Genomic DNA, 19566 nt, shown 5'->3' on the forward strand with positions numbered 1-19566 from the left:
CTCTGCGCATGAAAGTTATACTTGAATTTGTTTTCTACACGTCATTTGACATAGTCAAGAGATACATAAATAATACAAAAATGGAAATTGCGTTTTTAATTGTTGACTGATAAATCTGAAGCCAGCCTACATTGAATATTTTTTAATAAATCATAAACGTGCGTTTTAATTTTCTTAGCGTATAAATATTTGTCAGTTCATTACTATAAATTTGGGAAACAGTGTAGTCTAAAATGTCATCGGGAGTGTAAAAGTAAGATTGTATTATTTATAAAATAAATTGTATGTTCTATTTTTCATAATTTTTAATTAAAGTTAGAGTCGTTGGTCAGTATTAAACTCTGAAAAAAATAAATCTTGTTTAATCAGAGCATACAAAGTTGTCATAATGTATGACAAAATGTTTGATAATGCTAATGTTTGACAAAGTCCTTGGAAACTTTAAATATAATTTGTGTTATTATTAATACAAACTCTGTCTTTACTATTTCCTTTTCACTTTTTAACAAAGCTAGAGTTTCTGTTCAGTAATAATCTTGAAAGAAATAAATTATTTGATAAATGCATAATTACCTGTTATTACACTCAATGAAACAGAAATACATGTTATGCTTACCTTTTTAAAAATTAAATTATTCTTTTTTCCTCTCTTAACCAAAATTAAGATTTGCTTCATTTTTCATAATAAATAAGGATTAGAGTTATCTTCGACCTACATAAGGACGCCAAATGTAGGTTATAACAAGTACGTAAATATGCAAGAAGTTAGAATTTATCGTCACAATGCCATTTGCTGCTGCATATTTATATTGACCGCAGCTATTTATCTTAGATCTTGATGTTTAATAACTATGTATTAGAATAACGGAATTAAAACTTACAAAGTTATTCAGCAAGTAGGTCAAAGTACTGTGCTACGAGGGAAATGGGCCGAAAGTGCTATCACTTTTTTTTAATAGTATATAATGTTTATACACTTTTACAAATAAATTTTTCCGATGAAAAGTACTCGCAACTATTTTATAAAAATTTTATACAAGATATTTTTTGCTGGAGCAATTATGTTTATGTGTAGCTAAAGTAAAACAACTGTGCAATTCAGATTATAAGAACATACATAAAAACATTTAAAAACAATCTTAAGTTATAACAGAATATACGTATGTAGAGGTACGTATTCATACATACAATGTGTAAAAAGCATGATCATGTTTGTGTTAAAATAAGAGATTTAAGTTGTATGTAAACACTTATTAGAAACTTTTATCTTATGGTTATCATAAAAATAATTATTAACTGTTAAACACATACTGCCTATCTTTTCGAATAAATAGATATTTTCATGAAGTTTAAAAATAAATAAAAAGAAAAAATTAGACAGTTTTTTCTCATAAGTAGAAAAATTTTCTTAGTAAAGACCACACCCACGTAGATTGTTAGCAATTATCACATCAGTTACTGCGTCAAATACAAACTGAATATTATTTGTGTCTGTTGCACAAGTCATGTGGCAGTAAATCTCTTTGGTAGTTGACTTATTTTTTGCTTCAAATTGTGCTTGAATATATGCTGCTGCCTCACCGTATTCTTGGGCACCTGTAAGGAAAAAGAAAATACTTTTCAGTATAGAGATAAATTAAAGTATTGATGAGTTGTCGATACGCAGAAACCAACTTTTGTGAACTTAATTTTCTCATAAAATATCCAGCTTTCACAAAAACTTTTATTACGTTAACTACTCATGATCTACAGTTACAAAACTAAAATATTCAATAGATTGTCTATACATATAGTGTCAAGCCCGATCGTTGATGGTGACCCAAATGATAAAAGAGCAACAAATTTAAAAAAAGGCATACTCGTTCTTATCGCAAAAAAATTTTTTTTTCAAACAATATACTAAATAATAAATACATAATGTTTGACAAAACAAGCCTACTAGTGAGATTACAACTAAAAAACAATTTCTGTTATATGACCTCTAGCTTGATTATATTACCCTGAATTCTCTAAGCACAATGTACAAAGCAATGTAGTTCGTAATAGTCTGTTTGCATGCTTTAAATTACTAATTTTTATAAGTAAAGTTGCATCCTCAATACAAGGATGTAAAAAAATAGATATACATAAATGCATCACTCTGTAATGACAAAAATTGTATAATTTTCTTGTCAAATAACTTAACCCCAAACTTAAAGTTATTCTTTTTTACCTCTTACTTTTCATTAAAAAAAAAAAAAACTACTCCTTACTTTATTGGAGATAGGAAAAGAAAAAAACTATTGGCAGTACAACAAAAAAAAAAAAAAAAACTGAACACTTTTTTGAAAAAGTATAATAGTAAAAGAAAAATTAAAATAAAAAAAACAAGCCAGTCAAACTTAAATAAAGAGGAAAACAAACCACTTTTACAAAACAAATTAAAAAAAATTAAATCCAACAAAACAGCTTACTATACTTAAAAAAGAAGTCAAAAACAAAAGGCTTAAATATTCTAAACCACCAAAAACTAGAAGATTAACTTAAAAAAATTTAATAATTCAAATGTATGTATGATATCACTATGTTTTTTTGTATGTTTTTTAAATTAATTCATGCAATTAGATTAAAATGAGTGCTTCTTACATACTCTTAGTTTAATTTACAACAACGTTTAAACAAAACTTTTTCCTCAAATGTTTGCATTAATGACAAAAAAATATTTATTTTACTTGGATCTCACACTCATGCAAAGCTTATTTTCTCTAGTACTTATAGTAGTTAATGAATAGTTAATAAACTAGATTATTTTAGTTTGAATTAATAAACTCCTGATGACTAATGTAATTCCGAATTTCTATAGACGTTCAGAAGATCATACCATCGATATCACTTTAGTGCAACATGTTTTTTTGCAATACAATTTAAATAAAAGTACATATTGTTTTATATGCTCTACTTAGTTTATAAATCTGACATAAGAATTATAAATCAACTATAACTTAGAATTATATACAACATGTGTTATAAAAATAATTGTTCCGTGACCAAAACCTACAGTAAAAATAAAATACTATTTTTAAAAATAGATTCGTTCTACAAAAAAATAAATTTAATTTTTGTTCGTCAGGAACCAGCCATCGGCCCAAAGGCCTTATTTGCTTTTATTTACGGTATACTTTTCTTTTAAATCGTTGATTCAGCGTTGTGGTGTTAGGTTTTATCGAGCGATATGTATGGAGTGGTGAATGCCGAACTGGCATTGACCTACTGTTTAAGTTTATGTCTTATGTCATACGGTAGTAGCATATCTTATTTGACTTTTTATCTCACGTCCTTGTAAAGGTCTTTGTCATACGTTGTCTATTCAATTTTCCTACGATATTTAATTTATTTATCAAGGTAAGAATTATGTGTCAATGAATTCGAATATTGGATCTTGAAATGTTTCGTATAATATAGTGATTGAAATGGTTTTGAATTAAGATAATTCATTTAGTTAACATCCAAATTAAATTAATCATCTTAATTTAAAACCATTTCAATCACTATATTATACGAAACATTTCAAGATCCAATATTCTAATTCATTGACACATAATTCTTACCTTGATAAATAAATTAAAAATCGTAGAAAAATTAAATAGACAACGTATGACAAAGACCTTTACGAGGACGTGAGATAAAAAGTCGAATAAGATACGCTACTACCGTATGACATAAGACATAAACTCAAACCGTAGGTCAACGCCAGTTCGGCATACACCACTCCATACATATCGCTCGGTGAAACCTAACACTACAACGCTGAATCAACGATTTAAAAGAAAAGTATACCGTGAGTAAAAGCTAATAAGGCCTTTGGGCCGATGGCTGGTTCCTGACGAACAAAAATTAAATTTATTTTTTTGTAGAACAAATCTACGAGTTTTGCTCTTTACTTCTATAAGTTTGGACGTAACACAGTCAATCGATCTGCAAGTTTTAAGGGTATTTTGCATCAGTGAATAATCTACGTAAAGAAGATCTATGTGTACTGGATATCCTGAAAAAACATCAGCTGGCATGTAATTCTACTCTATTCAAAATAAAACGGTACAACAGTATGGTTTTTCTTTGCCTTTTAGATAGTAACTTTGTAAATACATTGTGGGTATTAAACATGAAATAGTTATGAGTATGTAAACGTATGTGACAGACGTAAATATGATGTTAAAGATGTAATGAGCATGTTTTGTCATAGCTTAAATATACATTTTTTTATTTATACGTAATAAATTGTTTATAATTTTTCGTTCATTCAATATTAAAACATTTATTAAACCCACACGCAATTCATGTATATACATTCATTTCAACAATAATAGTAGCACCTTTGTACATAATATCATTTCATAAAAAGTATATTAATATTCATTTATCGTGTGCCATAACATTTCATACAAATATATTTTTATACTAAAGAACCTCAGCATACACTGGTTCTTACGCATTTAAAATTTTTGTATAGTATGTTTAGTATACATAGTAGTAAATAACTATTTAAGCACAGTTACTAGAATTGGTTGACTTGTCCTACATCTGCGTCTACTGTAACATTACTGCTGCCCTAAGATCATTAACATTACTGTGTCTGCTTGTTATATCCCTACTTTAATTTTTCTATGATCTCAAGTTTCTGCTCGTAAGTGCAAGTATAATATGAAAAATCTCTTACCAATTTCTTAGAAGATCATTTCCTCTAATTAGTTCTTTATCAAATTTATCCTCAGTGTACATTTGGGCTGAATTCGGTATGACACATTCCTCTCGATTGTGAGCCGAATCAACGCGAAAGTTTTGGGATAAATTAAATGATGTACAACTCAGACTATGTTTAGAGCAGATAATTTACACATTTTTGACATCAAGAATAAACTTTTTGACAGTATACCATGAATATTGAGTATTTTATTTTTAATGTAGGTTTTGGTCACGTAAAAATTATTTTTATAACACATGATAGTGAATAGAAAATGATAAATTTATTGGTAGGGTATGTGGGATGAAGCTTTGCTTTTGAGGTATGACTTTTTTTTAAGTATTATGATTGTTTGTATAAATCTATGTAATAGATATTTTGCCCGTAAATAATTATTCTCTATACGTGAAGTTATTTTGGCCTATCTGGTTTTTTTTTCGAGGTACAATTGTTTTTCTAGTTTTGAAATGTTATGTTATAACAAAGACTTTTCGACGATTTGGTCAACATTCGTATTCATATTCTAAATGTGCCATACTAAATACAAAATTTGTTCTTTTCAAGATACAGTCGGAAACAAGAAAATTGAGGATATGTTTGTGCATAGTACAAACTCTCTTTATTTGTACACGTCGATCATGTATTCTTCTCAAAGAGAACCCGTAAAAATGGTTATTTTGGGTTCATCAAGCTTCCTTTTTAAAATTATACAGATTTTCTAGTTTTCAGAGGTTATAACTACGACAAAAACTTGAAAAAAATTTTTAAATGTCCATATTAGTTTTTCAAAAATGGCATACGAAGGAGACATTTTTCTTACCCATTTTTTCAAGGTACAGTCAAAAAAATTAAGGTTGTGTTTGTGCATAGTCCAACTCCTGTTATTAATTGTTTAGAAGACGATTCCAGACAGATTCTTAAGGTTTTTAAAAATGGTAATAGAAGCATAATTATACAAAAAAGTTAAGTCATTATATCTTTTGTCGTTGCTTTGTATTCAAAAACTTAATATCGATATTTGTTTGATTAACAAAACATTTTCACAATTATCATAAGATATTGGAGAAGGAAAAATTAAATAATTCCAAGTACCAAATGAATAAAAACATCTACTGTTTGCTCTGATATTTTTGGTAAAGACATTAACTTTTTAATTAATAGCATTATACTTACTTCTCATAACAAATATACTTACATTTTGAATAATAAGATTTTTAATCATGTGAAAGGAGAAATGAAAACATAGTAGAGCATAAATCATGTTACTTATAAGTGTTGATAAATCTCATGATAAAATTTGTATACATTTTCCAATTAAACTTCCAAGCAATATTCGTGAAAGCTTACCACCGCATGAGCTTAATTCAAAAAATTTTAAAATTACTTGAATTCAATATTGAAGCAAAAATTGTAGCGGAAGAAAAAATTGGTAAGAGAGTTTTTATTCAAAAAATAATTGGTAATGCAGGAAATTCATCATCATTCCCATTTATTTTTTACAAAAACAATTTCTTTTAGTTTAAACATTTTGAATGACTGTCAGTTAATCCCAATGTCAAAGTTTTAAAGATATTAGATTATATTTAAAATAACAATACTAATACTAATAATAATAATACTAAATACAACGCTGCGAGCAGTAAGTTTTTTTTTTAAAGATTGCAACAACAATAGTAATTTTAACCTTTACAGGAATTGATAAAACTTATGATTTTCTTAAATGCATAATATGTTTCTTACATTTTATATCGACGATAAGCTTTGTTGGTATAAAAAACACCACCATTTTTAAGTTAATCAAAATTTTTCTAGAAATATGTAAAATGGACTGCTTATTTCAACGAGGAGGCTCCAGGCAGAGATACTGAAGTTAACCTTAAACGAAAGACAATTCTAGGGCATGTCTGTCCTCTTACGTGAGTTTTACTGCCTATATTTAAAATAAAAAAGTCTATCTTGTGTGTGTCCCTAAGGGCAGCATCGTAATATTTCCCAGGCCCGTGTGCAGATAATTTCTTGCTGAGTATTTTCAAGAAATGGCGTAGATCTTTGAATTAGCTCGGATCCATTTTAACTCATAATTTATAATTTTCCTACTAAATAATCAAGTTTATAATTCTTTAAGGCTTAGTGAAATAAAAATGCAAAACTTTTCTAGAAAAAGTTATAGTTATAGCATAACCTGTCAGTGGGGGTTGGCGCATAGAGCGTTAAAGGAGGGGTGGAATATATACAATGAACCTCTTTTAAGGGATCATTCCACACACCTTCCTTTAGCCCCCCTCAAAATGAAGTAAGATTCTTTTAACTTCCTTATTATTATAATTAAGCAATGTTTAATTGACTCCCTGATCTCCTACTCCACCCTTCCTTAGCCTTTCAATCATACATAAGCCCTCTCTCAGCCTTCAACAATATAAGGTAATATTAAATCAGTTTGTCCAAAATTCTTATGAGTTAACTATTTAAAAAATTACCTTAGCCCCTCTTAACCACCCCCTTATTCTAATAATACTCCTGTCCCCCCTAAGCCTCTCTGTCATTTACTCAGATAAAACATTCATTTCAGCTCTTACCTCCTTATCCTCCATGACACATATTAAGCCCTGCTTCAATCCACTTTTCATTACAGTTACACTATTACAGTTGGTGTGTTATTTTTTTTAAATAAATAATTTTTTTAAATTCCCATAGCCCTACATCTCCTTTTTGGACTTTAAAAAGTTATTTTGCTATTTTATGTTATTTCACAGACTGAGTACCTTTAAATCTATTAAAGATTTTAAAACAAAATTTTATTTTCACAAGCACTCTTTAAAAAAATATATTTTTTTGGTTCATTTCATTTAATTTGAGTGTAAAAATTTACAACAGTATTATTTTGTATACAATTAGTTGCCCAACCTTTTACCTATTATTTTGGTGTTGCTATAAAACACTGTTTTTTTTAAATTTACAATAATCTTATGAATTACGTAATCTAATGTAAATAAAAATATCCTATCGTTATATTATACTCATTGAAAAAATAATAAATAAGCTTACGCAATCTTTATACAATAAACCTTGCAAGTGTGGCTGTTTACTACGAAAAAACACAAATGCTATATCCTTTTGATAAAAATATGAAGGTTACTTTCATTAAGTTTAACTCTTTGTCTATAACTTAGAATTTGTTAATAGTCATAAAAAATTATCAGACTTAAAAAAATTGGTGTCTGTATAAAATAAAAGGTTTTAAAGAATTTTCTGTATTTATCGTCATTTATGGCTTAAAAATGCTTATTTTAATTTTTTACTAGCTTATAAATTTTGGTAGATTTAGAAAAAAACGGAATCGTATGAATTGAGAGTAAGAAATTGTTTGTATTAAAAAACTTGTTATGTGTAAGAATCTTCAGGTTAAATATGCATAATGATATTTTTTTTTATTACTTTTTTTCTTATAATTTTTTTTTTTTTTTTGTAAAAAAAATTGTGTACCTTAATAATTTAATACGTGTTCTTATAATTATAGCTTATCTCAAAGATTGTGGTGTTTTTATGATTCTTATTTAAAAAAAAAATTTTTTAATTTCATTGTTTGTAAATCGAATATTAACATACTATCCTAAAATACAAAAGTGAAACCAACGAAATGGTTATTAAATAGCTTTTTTCACGATAGTAATTTGATTACTCCTTTTTTAAACAAAAAGTGTTCAACAACAAATGGCCCTCTTCAATCATCGATTTGTTTTCTGAAAAATTTTCGTATAAATAGATCGAGTAAAATCTAGTGTAATATTTGCTAAGCTTTATTAAAAAATAATAGAAGCCTTATTTTAAATAAATAAATCCGCTTCATTTTAATTATTTTTATATTCTGTTCTTTTTAAAACAGTTTTACTATTCGTTTAATTTAAAGATAATCAAAAAGCTCTGTTGCTGCTCACACTTTTTGAAAGTTATACTCGGAGAGAGCTCTGATGCTATGGTAGTATGCGTATCTATATACTACAAGAGTACAGTGCGTCACATACTATACTAGCGCCCGTGGAACGCAACGGTAGTATCGAGAGTCTGCCAGCTCCGTGAACTGGGCACCCGGCATTGTTTAAGTGAATAAATAAAATATTTAACAAATTGTGTCTTATTTGCGCTTTTTATATTCGCTTGAAACACATTTGTGCGTCTTTTTGTTTTTGTTTAATTAAATGATTAAATCCGGGGGCTCAAATTTTTTCATTTGCATTTTGAACCATGAAAAACATTATTTCAGGCATCTTCAACTTTCTCATTAAATTGCGCTTCATTTGTTCTTTCGATTTAGCTTTTTGTTCTACCGAAATGATTGATATTTCGCAAGATATTATAAAAAAAGGTTTATACAAATATAAATAATAAATATAATTCTGCGCATGCGCATTGTGCGAGACTCTCGACTCTCAGACTCCAGTCCACAGTCCACGCTCCACTCATCATCTGCTCAATCACTCCAGAGAGTCCACCATCCAGCCCAGTCCTCCGTCCAATCTTTAAATCCTAACACGCTTATTTATATATACATATATGTAGCATCGACTCCGAAAACAAAAGGCTAAACAAAACCTCAATTTAGTCTGCATGCTTACCTATATTATTTAATAAAAATTTGCCAGATCAGTGATTGAGTTAGCAGGAAATGATGTTCGAGAGGAAAAGCATGGGATCATTCCTCCTCACCTTCAACTTGCTATTTGCAACAACGAAACATTGAATAAGTTGCTACCTGGACTTACTATTGCTCATCATGATGTTTTGCTCAAGATTCAGGCTGTTCTTTCACCCAAGAAGACATAAAAAAAAGATTAAGCTACTTTTAATCACTGTGGTCTGCTTTTGCAATTGATAGCAAGGCTACGACAGATATGATGATGGAAAGTGGAAAGGTAAGAATTATCTCAACGACAAATGTATTCTAATGAGGTCATTACTATTTATTGCTCCAATATCTAACAATAATTTCACAATAAATAGAATGTAGTTTATTATTAATATTATTCAAAAATCTGTACGATTGATTGTTATGATCAATGTAACTTATATTTTCAGGTAAATTACCAAGGAAACCTTTAATGTTGAAAGTTGATCAGTGTAATGGTGTATCAAGTCCAATAGATCGTCTCTTTTTTCCCATCAGTTATTGACAAAAGAGTGAGCAATGTAATGGTTTGTGTTTCTGCCAGTATTAACAATTTCTATTATTCCAATAATCTGATACACATCATTTTTGACTGTTACATGTGTAGGACACTGACTATTTATTATCTTATTTATCTCGTTACTTGTAAAAATGAATTCGGTTTCAATCATTAAAACGTTTCCTATTTCATATATCAGTTGTAAAGTTTGACTGTTACATGACGTACATTTTGTTGGATCAGGATTGACGATATCACTAAGGCAACTTTGTAAATTTTTCATGCCGTTGTTTTCTTTAATTATTTTATCAACTACCTTGAAAGGAATCGCTAGTGTATCAAAGAATTGAGCACTCTTCTCAAATCCACACGTAAAACATCTCTTTTGGTTTTTAATTAAAAAATTTGAGTTATCCCGCAACATGTTTTCAACTAATTCTGTCACATTTATAGAGCAATCTTTAATATTAGGAACAGCGGTTTCTTTGCACATTGGATGTAACAATTGAGCTCTTTCCGTATAAATCTCGTTTAAACTTATTCCATGCATAGTGCAGTTATAAATAAATTTTAAATATCTGCACATTTGTCCATTACTTACAAAAGTTTTAAAGTTACCATTTTGTTTGTAAGACTGTATAAAAATTTCAGTGATACTGTCAAAAGCACATGTGTTAACAAATTTTGTTAACTTTCCCTCGTATAAAATTGGGGGTAAACTCAAACCATTTCTTAAAAATACTTTATTTTTGTCCGTAGTATCTTGATCTTCTGATTTGCTAAGGGTTTTTTTTGCATTGATCAATTCTCTATGATTACAATTATTTTCAATCTCTTCCACTTCTTGTCGTTTTGTACATAGAGTTTTCTGCTTAGATTTATTTTTTTTAGAATTTAAATTGAAAGTGTCAGTTATAACTTTTTCTAAATTTTCATTTTTTATTGCTGCTTTTGCCAATTTAATTCCTCCTTGTATTGTTATTAAATGACTGAGTACAAATTTATTTGCATTGATTGAATTTTGTGCGTAACTATTTTTTTTCACATCTTTGAAATATTCTTCAGATCTTGCGGATGTTGCTGCTTCAAGAGGAGATTTATACAAAGGTCTTAGGCAGTCCGTCCAAGCTGGAAATTGACTATAGAGGTAAAGAATATTATCTTTGATTGACGGGCAATAAAAAATGTTGGGCATTGCTTTTAAAACCTTAGTTTCCTTGGCTATTGATTTAATACGTTTTTGATGGATACTCATGATAAAATCTTTTATTTCACTATTAGTTACAATTTCATTGAATTCCTCTTCATTTTCCACATCTTGGTGTCCTATTATATGTTCAGTATCATCAAAATTTTCAATATCAGTGTCAAAATAAAAACCTTTAAATTGTTCTATCAACCATTTAATTTGTTGATCACATAAAGAACCATTTTCAAAACATTGGGTTAAAGAAATAACGAATATTCCAAAAATAATGTCTGATAACATTTTAATATCATCTATTTTAATACATAAGCCCACGCAACGTGTATAAAAGTCTTTTGTTTTTATATTTTTCCCTCGAAAGCATTTCCATTGAGTTACATTTTTTATAATGTGTGCTCGGTCCAAACGAATATAACATGGTTTTAATTGCATGTTTTCTTTCATAAGTACTTTAAATGATGTTAATAAATATTCTTTATAAGGGCAGTTATTAAAAGCCAATGAAACAGCATTTAGCAAAGCAGAAGAGCCATCAGTGACAACTTCATCGGGACAAGGTGCGCCATAGCTGATAGGCCCACTTAAGCTGAATTGAAGAGTGTTGGTATCGTGTCTTTCACTTAACATTTGCCAAAGGGGTACAACTTTATTATTGTAAGGTGTAACCATGGCGTATAAGAAGATATGTCCTGATTCATAATCGTCAATGGTCACTTTCTTTACTAAACTACCCGTTGCATCAATTGAAACTTGAAACCAACCACTGTGTTTTAATTCAGTCCACAATTTTAATTGTTCATCTGTAAAGTATTTAACTATAAATGGGGATAAATAAATCTCTCTGATCTCGGGGAACCCATTACTTTGCAAGTAAATAAAAGATTGCAAGACTGGTGTTGGACCAGTTAGTTTTAATGCATTATCTATTGCTTCTTGTCTTGCTTTTCTTAGTACAGGTGAAGTTGGCAACTCCGGTGATTCTAAATCTGAGTATTCCATCATTTCATTAGCTTTTTCTTGGCGGTATCGGCTGGCTTTTACGTACCTTAACACACTCATAGCTTCTCTCCTGCGTTTTCCTTTCAATTTTCCTTTATTTTTATGCTTCAAATGTTTGGTGTCGAATGTGTAAATATCAATTGTTACTGTTTCACTGTGTATATTGTAATCATTTGAGCAAATCCCTTTGATGAAATTATAACAATCTTTGCATTGGCCTTGAAATTCAAAAAATGGAAGATCTGGCTTCGAAAAAAATTTACTGCTTTTAAATGCATAACTGCAACAAAGTTTTTCTGTTTTTGATATTTTACTTGCAATTAAATCCGTCCAATCTGCTTGAAAAACTGTGTACTCTCTTCCATCAGCATAAGTGATTACGACTGGTTTTATAGCTTCCCACTCTTTTATATTCAGGGTGATACTGAAATTTAAAGGTTCATATCTTGCAGGGTTTGGTGGGTTTCTAGTCTTGTATTCTGGATCGTTCATAGCATTTTCAATACACTCGTCATCTGAAATTCCAGATGTATGAATGTCGACTTCGAGTTCTTTAGTCTCGTAGATATTTAAATGCCATCTGAGCCTTGTTAAAATTTCTTTTCTGTTTTGATGAACAAATATATACAGATTTTTCCTCATTATCTCATGATTTAGTAAAGCACATGCCTCATTCCACACTTTATTTCTTTCAACAAGTAATTCTCCACTCTTACTAAAAATGTTTAAATCCTTTAGCACATCAAAAATTGTATCTGCAGCAACTGCAGCCTGACGTCCAACCATTTTTTAAAATTCTACTGTTTTAAGACCTTTTAGGAGTAATACAATACAGAATGAGACATTGTTAAAATTTAAGTTGTACAACTTATTACAACTGATATTTTAGATGTACTTCACATTTTAACGTTTATTTCTTTTCGAAATTTCATAAAATACTCACGTAGAAAAATAATACGACAAGTCTCGTGCCTGCCTGATCTTGAAAAACGCGCAAAACGTCTGCATTTTAATATGGCTCTGTCTTTTTTTATTTGTTTCTAAAAGATGAACGATTACGTAGTGTTTATTTTTCGATAGTGAAATTTTTTATGATTTTGAAAACAGAGTAACAAAACTTGCTTAAAGAGTTTATTAAAGAGTAAAGTTAATATTTTATAATTATTATGTATTGACCACGTTAAAAGTATAGTTATTTATAACCTTATTTACAACTTTGATTTTTTCAGCAGGATTTACCATGGTAGGAAGAAAACCATTAGTTTCCCATGAAGAAGTATTCAAAGTTGTCAAGGATCTTCCAATTTTTGACGATGATAAGAAGCTGAAGAGAGAACGAGATCCAGTTTGGGAAATTGCTCGTCAAAAATTGTCTTTCAAAATCAGTAGCAAAAATATTTATACAAGATTTTATGATAACAGGCAAGGTACGATGGATATGTTATTGGAATATCATCATAATGCTAGTTTACAGTCGATACATTCAGAAATCAGTAAGGATAAGGACAATTATATTAAAAACGACACCATTGAACAGCTTCGTATGTTACAATCTGATGTGTCGATGAACCCTATCTTAAAAGAAATAGGAGCTAAACCTTTTCATATATTATACTGGTTTCCTGATCAAATGGATTTATTCAAAGAAGTTAAGTCTATTGGAGTACCCATACGTTTAGGGGTTTCTGATATCTTTGTACAGAAAGCACGAGTTTTTAACAATGATAGTAAGAATTTAGTGCTGTTTGTTCTGTTTAGTATGATTAATAACGAAACAATTCCATTTGCTCAGATGATTACCGAAAGAACAAACAAAGAATTCGTTTTTTATTTTTTATGTGAAATTTTGAAACATGTACCTACTCCCCGTTTTTTTTGCACTATTCCTTCTCGTGTATTGTTAGAATCAGCTACTTTGGCTTTCAATCAGTGTAGCTTAGAAGATTATTGTATAAGACGGTACAAGCATTTAATTAGAGAGAACATTAATCTGCCAGCTTGTTATGTAAATCTTGATCAACTTTTGTTGTTTGGTTTTTTAAAAAATTTACTTCATGAAACTATAGATGTTGATTCAAATGCAATATATGAATTTTGTCTCGAATGTTTTATTTTTTTAATTACAACCACAAACTTTGAAAAATTTTTAGCATTCGCTAAAAATTTTATTGTAGTTTTAAATAAAAATAATCGTGACAGAGAATTTGAAGAAGCACGAGACCAATTAATGGTTGACATTACAAAAGATGATATTTCTAATATAATTTATAAGTTTGAAAAGTGCAACAAAATACATCTTGAATATTATGTAAAGGATACTTTTGAGTGTTCAAAAATTATGAGTGAGTTTCAAAAATATAAAAATGATAATGAAATCTGTAAGTATTTTAAAAACATTTGCTTGACCATGACAAATAGATTTTATAAACATTTAGACAATGATTTGAATCCTTACGAAAACAAAATATTACTAGAACATCTGATAAATTTTTTAACTTTTTTTCCCATATGGAGTAGCTTATTAAATGATGAAAAACATTGGACTTCAAATGTTTACGAACAAAATTTTATGGCAATACGCGATTACATGAATTTATCAAACAACAGTGAATTATTGCTTGTTGAGAATTTTATTTTACAACACACAGAATTATTAACAAAACAAATTCAAAAAAGTCGCAACATTATTGAAAATTTGACACTTTCTTCTTTCTGTGCTTCAAATCAACAAGTCCAAGATGTAAGTAATTCTTTTCTTGATTTTAGAGAAAACTGGAAGGGCCAAGGAGAAAAATGTATTAAAAGTTTAGGGAATATTAAAGTTTCCACTGAAATAAAAAGTGAAACTCCAATGGAAACCAATGACATTTTTGAAAGAATAAATACAACAAAAATATCTCCGAAGTGTACTGAGTCGTCAATTATCGAAATGATAAGTTTTGAACATAGCTACTCATACCAGTCTGCTTCTAATTTTGCACTTCAAAACATTTCACCAGAAAATATTTCAAAAACCAAAAATATTTTGCATTCGACACCAATTCAAAATAAAAAATTACCTATTAAAAAGTGTAAAAAATCGAAATATATAGATCCGTGTCCTTATATAAATACAATGTATAATAAACCATCGAAACAGAATTTTAAAGATCCGGTCTTAATAAATGGTAATAAACTAAAATTAGAAACATTGTCGAACAAAAAGTATAAATTAGAGAGCACTTGTTTATTCGATAGTCTTGCAGAAATTTTTATACATTCTGTGAAAAATTATAAAGAGTTTCATAATTTTTGCGAAGAAATTTTGAAAAAAACTAGTGATTTGACCTTTTTCAAAATAGTATTTGACTATGTGAGAAATAACAATCAACAACTTTATTACGATAGTAGATTTCAGTTTATCTTTCAGAATGGCAACTTTGATGGAAATAGAATTTTTTTCAACGATGACTTAAGTACTTATTTTACACAATTCATGCATCACAAGCATAGTTTAGTTATAAAAATGTGTTGTGTAGACTGTAAAAAAGAATGTTTAAGATATGAAAATATTATTTGCTTACCGGTTTCTAGTATTACTATTAATACTCCTGATGATAACTTTGTCAAAATATTAGATCTTAACTATGAAAAAGTTTGTGAAACATGCGCATTTGAAAGCGTTCGATTAATATCATACACAGTGACAAAATATTTAGCTATATCACTTCTGCCTGAACAAGATACAATAAATATTAATAATATTCAAGATCAAATCAAGTTCTGTAATAAATATTTTGTTTTAACTGGAATAATTGAGCATTTACCAGCTTTTATTGAAAATGGACAATCTCACTACATTTCTTACATTAGATTTATGAATGGACAATGGCAAAAGCGTGATAATAAAAATCGCAAAGTTTCACGCGTTAACAAAGATCTAAAAATAAAAATAGCTTTCATACTATATGTTTATGCTGACAAGTAAAAAACCAGCATATTTCTTAAAAAAATTAACATACTGTAACTATTGAATGAACAATAAAAAAAAATGAAATAAATTGTTCTTGGTGTTATATATTGCATATTCCTACCCAAAACATGGTCTCAAAACTAATTTTGCATAATACATTTGGATAATAGGATAAGGATAATCATACGCCCATCACTATCATAAAACTTCATACTTCAAGTAAAACATTATATTATTCACAACTTCACGTAGATAAAAGAATAAAATAATACAAACATATATAATCTTCATGTATTATAAATAAAAGAACCAAAATATCAACGAATACCAGAAGATAGTGGACCCCAAAACATTACATTTCTCAATAAAGGTTTCCTTGGTAATTTACCTGAAAATATAAGTTACATTGATCATAACAATCAATCGTACAGATTTTTGAATAATATTAATAATAAACTACATTCTATTTATTGTGAAATTATTGTTAGATATTGGAGCAATAAATAGTAATGACCTCATTAGAATACATTTGTCGTTGAGATAATTCTTACCTTTCCACTTTCCATCATCATATCTGTCGTAGCCTTGCTATCAATTGCAAAAGCAGACCACAGTGATTAAAAGTAGCTTAATCTTTTTTTTATGTCTTCTTGGGTGAAAGAACAGCCTGAATCTTGAGCAAAACATCATGATGAGCAATAGTAAGTCCAGGTAGCAACTTATTCAATGTTTCGTTGTTGCAAATAGCAAGTTGAAGGTGAGGAGGAATGATCCCATGCTTTTCCTCTCGAACATCATTTCCTGCTAACTCAATCACTGATCTGGCAAATTTTTATTAAATAATATAGGTAAGCATGCAGACTAAATTGAGGTTTTGTTTAGCCTTTTGTTTTCGGAGTCGATGCTACATATATGTATACATAAATAAGCGTGTTAGGATTTAAAGATTGGACGGAGGACTGGGCTGGATGGTGGACTCTCTGGAGTGATTGAGCAGATGATGAGTGGAGCGAGGACTGTGGACTGGAGTCTGAGAGTCGAGAGTCTCGCACAATGCGCATGCGCAGAATTATATTTATTATTTATATTTGTATAAACCTTTTTTTATAATATCTTGCGAAATATTAATCATTTCGGTAGAACAAAAAGCTAAATCGAAAGAACAAATAAAGCGCAATTTAATGAGAAAGTTAAAGATGCCTGAAATAATGTTTTTCATGGTCCAAAATGCAAATGAAAAAATTTGAGCCCCCGGATTTAATCATTTAATTAAACAAAAACAAAAAGACGCACAAATGTGTTTCAAGCGAATATAAAAAGCGCAAATAAGACACAATTTGTTAAATATTTTATTTATTCACTTAAACAATGCCGGGTGCCCAGTTCACGGAGCTGAGTCTGCCACGGTAGTATAAAAGCCTGTATACAACTGTAGATTGTGAAACATGCTACGAACGCTTCTGCTTTATACTACAGTAGCACCCTTGAGGCACTGCGTAAGTATCGAATCTCACGTACTAAGTTAGCTCGGGACTCATACCAAATTGGTATGGCTCACGAGCAAAAGTAGTATATGTCGTCTGTACTACGCCACTATACCGTTGTTCGGTGGCATAACCTTTAAGACCGAATTGCAAATGCAACACAAGTTACATAATTGCTTTTTTTCAAGATTTTCATTTGAATTTTTAAATCAGATTTTTTGTTTAGAGACGGTGTAACATTGAATCTGTAAGCTTAAATATTTTATTGTCAACAATAGTGAGTATAAGAAAAAATTTAGACCTCCGGTAAACTAAGATTATCCAAAAAAAAAAGCATTGTAATACCGTACATTTTTACGTTTTTAGAAAAATATGTTAAAACTAATTGAAAAATCATTTGTTGTCTAGTATTATTTCTTTTACTATAAAAAACTCTTCTAAACCCTATATAAAAATTACAACTATGCTAATCAAAGTAACTAAGATTTTTTGTTTGCATACTTTTAAATTTGAAAAATTTTGTAAGACACATAAACATAAATACTTCGATGAAATAGTGGTGATAGGTATTGGTATAAATATATGTAACAGCTTTGAAAGTCGACGTGTTATTGTAACAAACTTACAAAATATTTTCATCCAAGATAAGATTTGTGCTTAATAGCATACACAAGGAGAAAAACGGAATCATACGAGTCTATGACTTTTAGTATAGGTCAATTTTGCTAACAAAAAAACATTTTTTAAATAATTCTATTAAATAAGCATCATCAGCATGGGCATTGTCTTGATGATCCTAAAGTTATAACAATAACTTAGAAACCTACTAATAACGGTATAGTGGCATAGTATAGATGACGTATACTTTGTTTGCTCGTGAGCAATACCAATTTTGGTATGAGTTCCGAGCTAATTTAGTACGTGAGATTCGATACTTACGCACTGCCTCAAGGGTGCTAGTGTAGTATAAAGCAGAAGCTGTAGTAGTGCGTTTCACGATCTATTTTTGTATATAGGCTTTTATACTACCGTGGCAGACTCTCGATACTACTGTTGCGTTCCACGGGCGCTACTATACTTAGTATGTGATGCACTGTACTCTGGTAGTATATAGATACGTATACTATCATAGCATCAGAGCTCTCTCCGTGTAAGGATTTAATACAAGACTGAAGCCATACATACATTTTTTTCCTAGAAAAATAAAATAGTTATTTCACGATTACTATAATAACACACTTTGACCTAATTATTCAGGGCCATCTATTGTTAAACTTTTGTCATTATGGTCACATATAGTTTTAAAAACATGTATTTTGTTACTGTATTATGAAATAAAAAATGTATTAAAAAATGAATGCATAAAATGTCTTTGTTTACAGCGTTTTTGTGCTTAAATAAGCATCAGTTTTGGGCATTAAAAAGATGAACAAGTTACTAATTTATTTTTCAATTAAAAATTTTACATGTACAAAAAAGCTTACACCTGTCGTTATTTTTATCAAAATCTTATGTAAAACAATTTTACTTATAATTGCGCAAAGAGAGCAAGGCTCCACTTGTATGTTTATGAATGAAAACTTGCACAGACTCCTCGAGCTATTAAGACGAACCGTCATAATATTGAAAGAGTGTTCGGACTGCTCATATTACTATGGTTGGATTGTCACCTCTAAAATTTTTCATCTAATAATGTCTGCGTAAGTCACCTGCGGTGAACATATGTATGTATTTATTATTTGCTCAACACCCCTCTTAAAGTCCTGGAAAATCCCTCCCCTGCCCCCCCCAGAACATAAGGAAAAATTGGATTGATTTTCCCTTATGTTCTCAAGCTCGATTTTTCGTTGCTCTTCTACAGTTCCCCAAATATCCTCATGGCCACTCCATTCCATGTATTTAATTATAAGGTTCTTAGTTTGTTGACTTTTTAAATTAAATTTTATCGTAAAAATACCTAAAAATTTGTTTATCTTAAACTAAATCTGTTACATTCTAATGAAATGATAGTGAACGTTGTACTACGTGATAGTAAACGTTTA

General features: G+C 29.4%; 2 protein-coding genes and 1 long non-coding RNA gene across 5 annotated transcripts in view; 1 reads left to right on the forward strand and 2 right to left on the reverse strand.

Annotated features, from left to right (window-relative positions):
- Window positions 1–935: 935 nt before the first annotated feature.
- The window catches only part of Galphao (G protein alpha o subunit), a 526726-nt gene continuing 508095 nt past the window's right edge, over window positions 936–19566 (reverse strand). For all 3 annotated transcript variants that reach the window (XM_089594134.1, XM_089594132.1, XM_089594135.1), the window contains one exon: window positions 936–1596. In XM_089594134.1, coding sequence (XP_089450260.1) covers window positions 1409–1596 — 188 coding nt within the window. In that variant the 3' untranslated portion in view covers window positions 936–1408. The remainder of the gene's footprint in view (window positions 1597–19566) is intronic.
- LOC149374097 (uncharacterized) lies at window positions 9201–14898 on the forward strand. Its single transcript, XM_089594330.1, has 4 exons — window positions 9201–9630; window positions 10948–11029; window positions 13321–14430; window positions 14855–14898. The coding sequence occupies exons 1-4, from the start codon at window positions 9610–9612 to the stop codon at window positions 14896–14898; spliced, it is 1257 nt and encodes a 418-aa protein (XP_089450456.1). The 5' UTR covers window positions 9201–9609.
- On the reverse strand, window positions 16255–16936 carry LOC149374098 (uncharacterized). Its single transcript, XR_016293152.1, has 2 exons — window positions 16592–16936; window positions 16255–16428 (listed from the first exon to the last, which is right to left on the reverse strand). It is a non-coding gene; the product is annotated as an uncharacterized LOC149374098 (long non-coding RNA).

Source organism: Copidosoma floridanum, unplaced genomic scaffold (genome assembly GCF_036245765.1).
Source record: "Copidosoma floridanum isolate Cflo_tuat_1 unplaced genomic scaffold, Cflo_Japanese_pri ptg000021l, whole genome shotgun sequence".
NCBI classification, from domain to species: Eukaryota; Metazoa; Arthropoda; class Insecta; order Hymenoptera; family Encyrtidae; genus Copidosoma; species Copidosoma floridanum.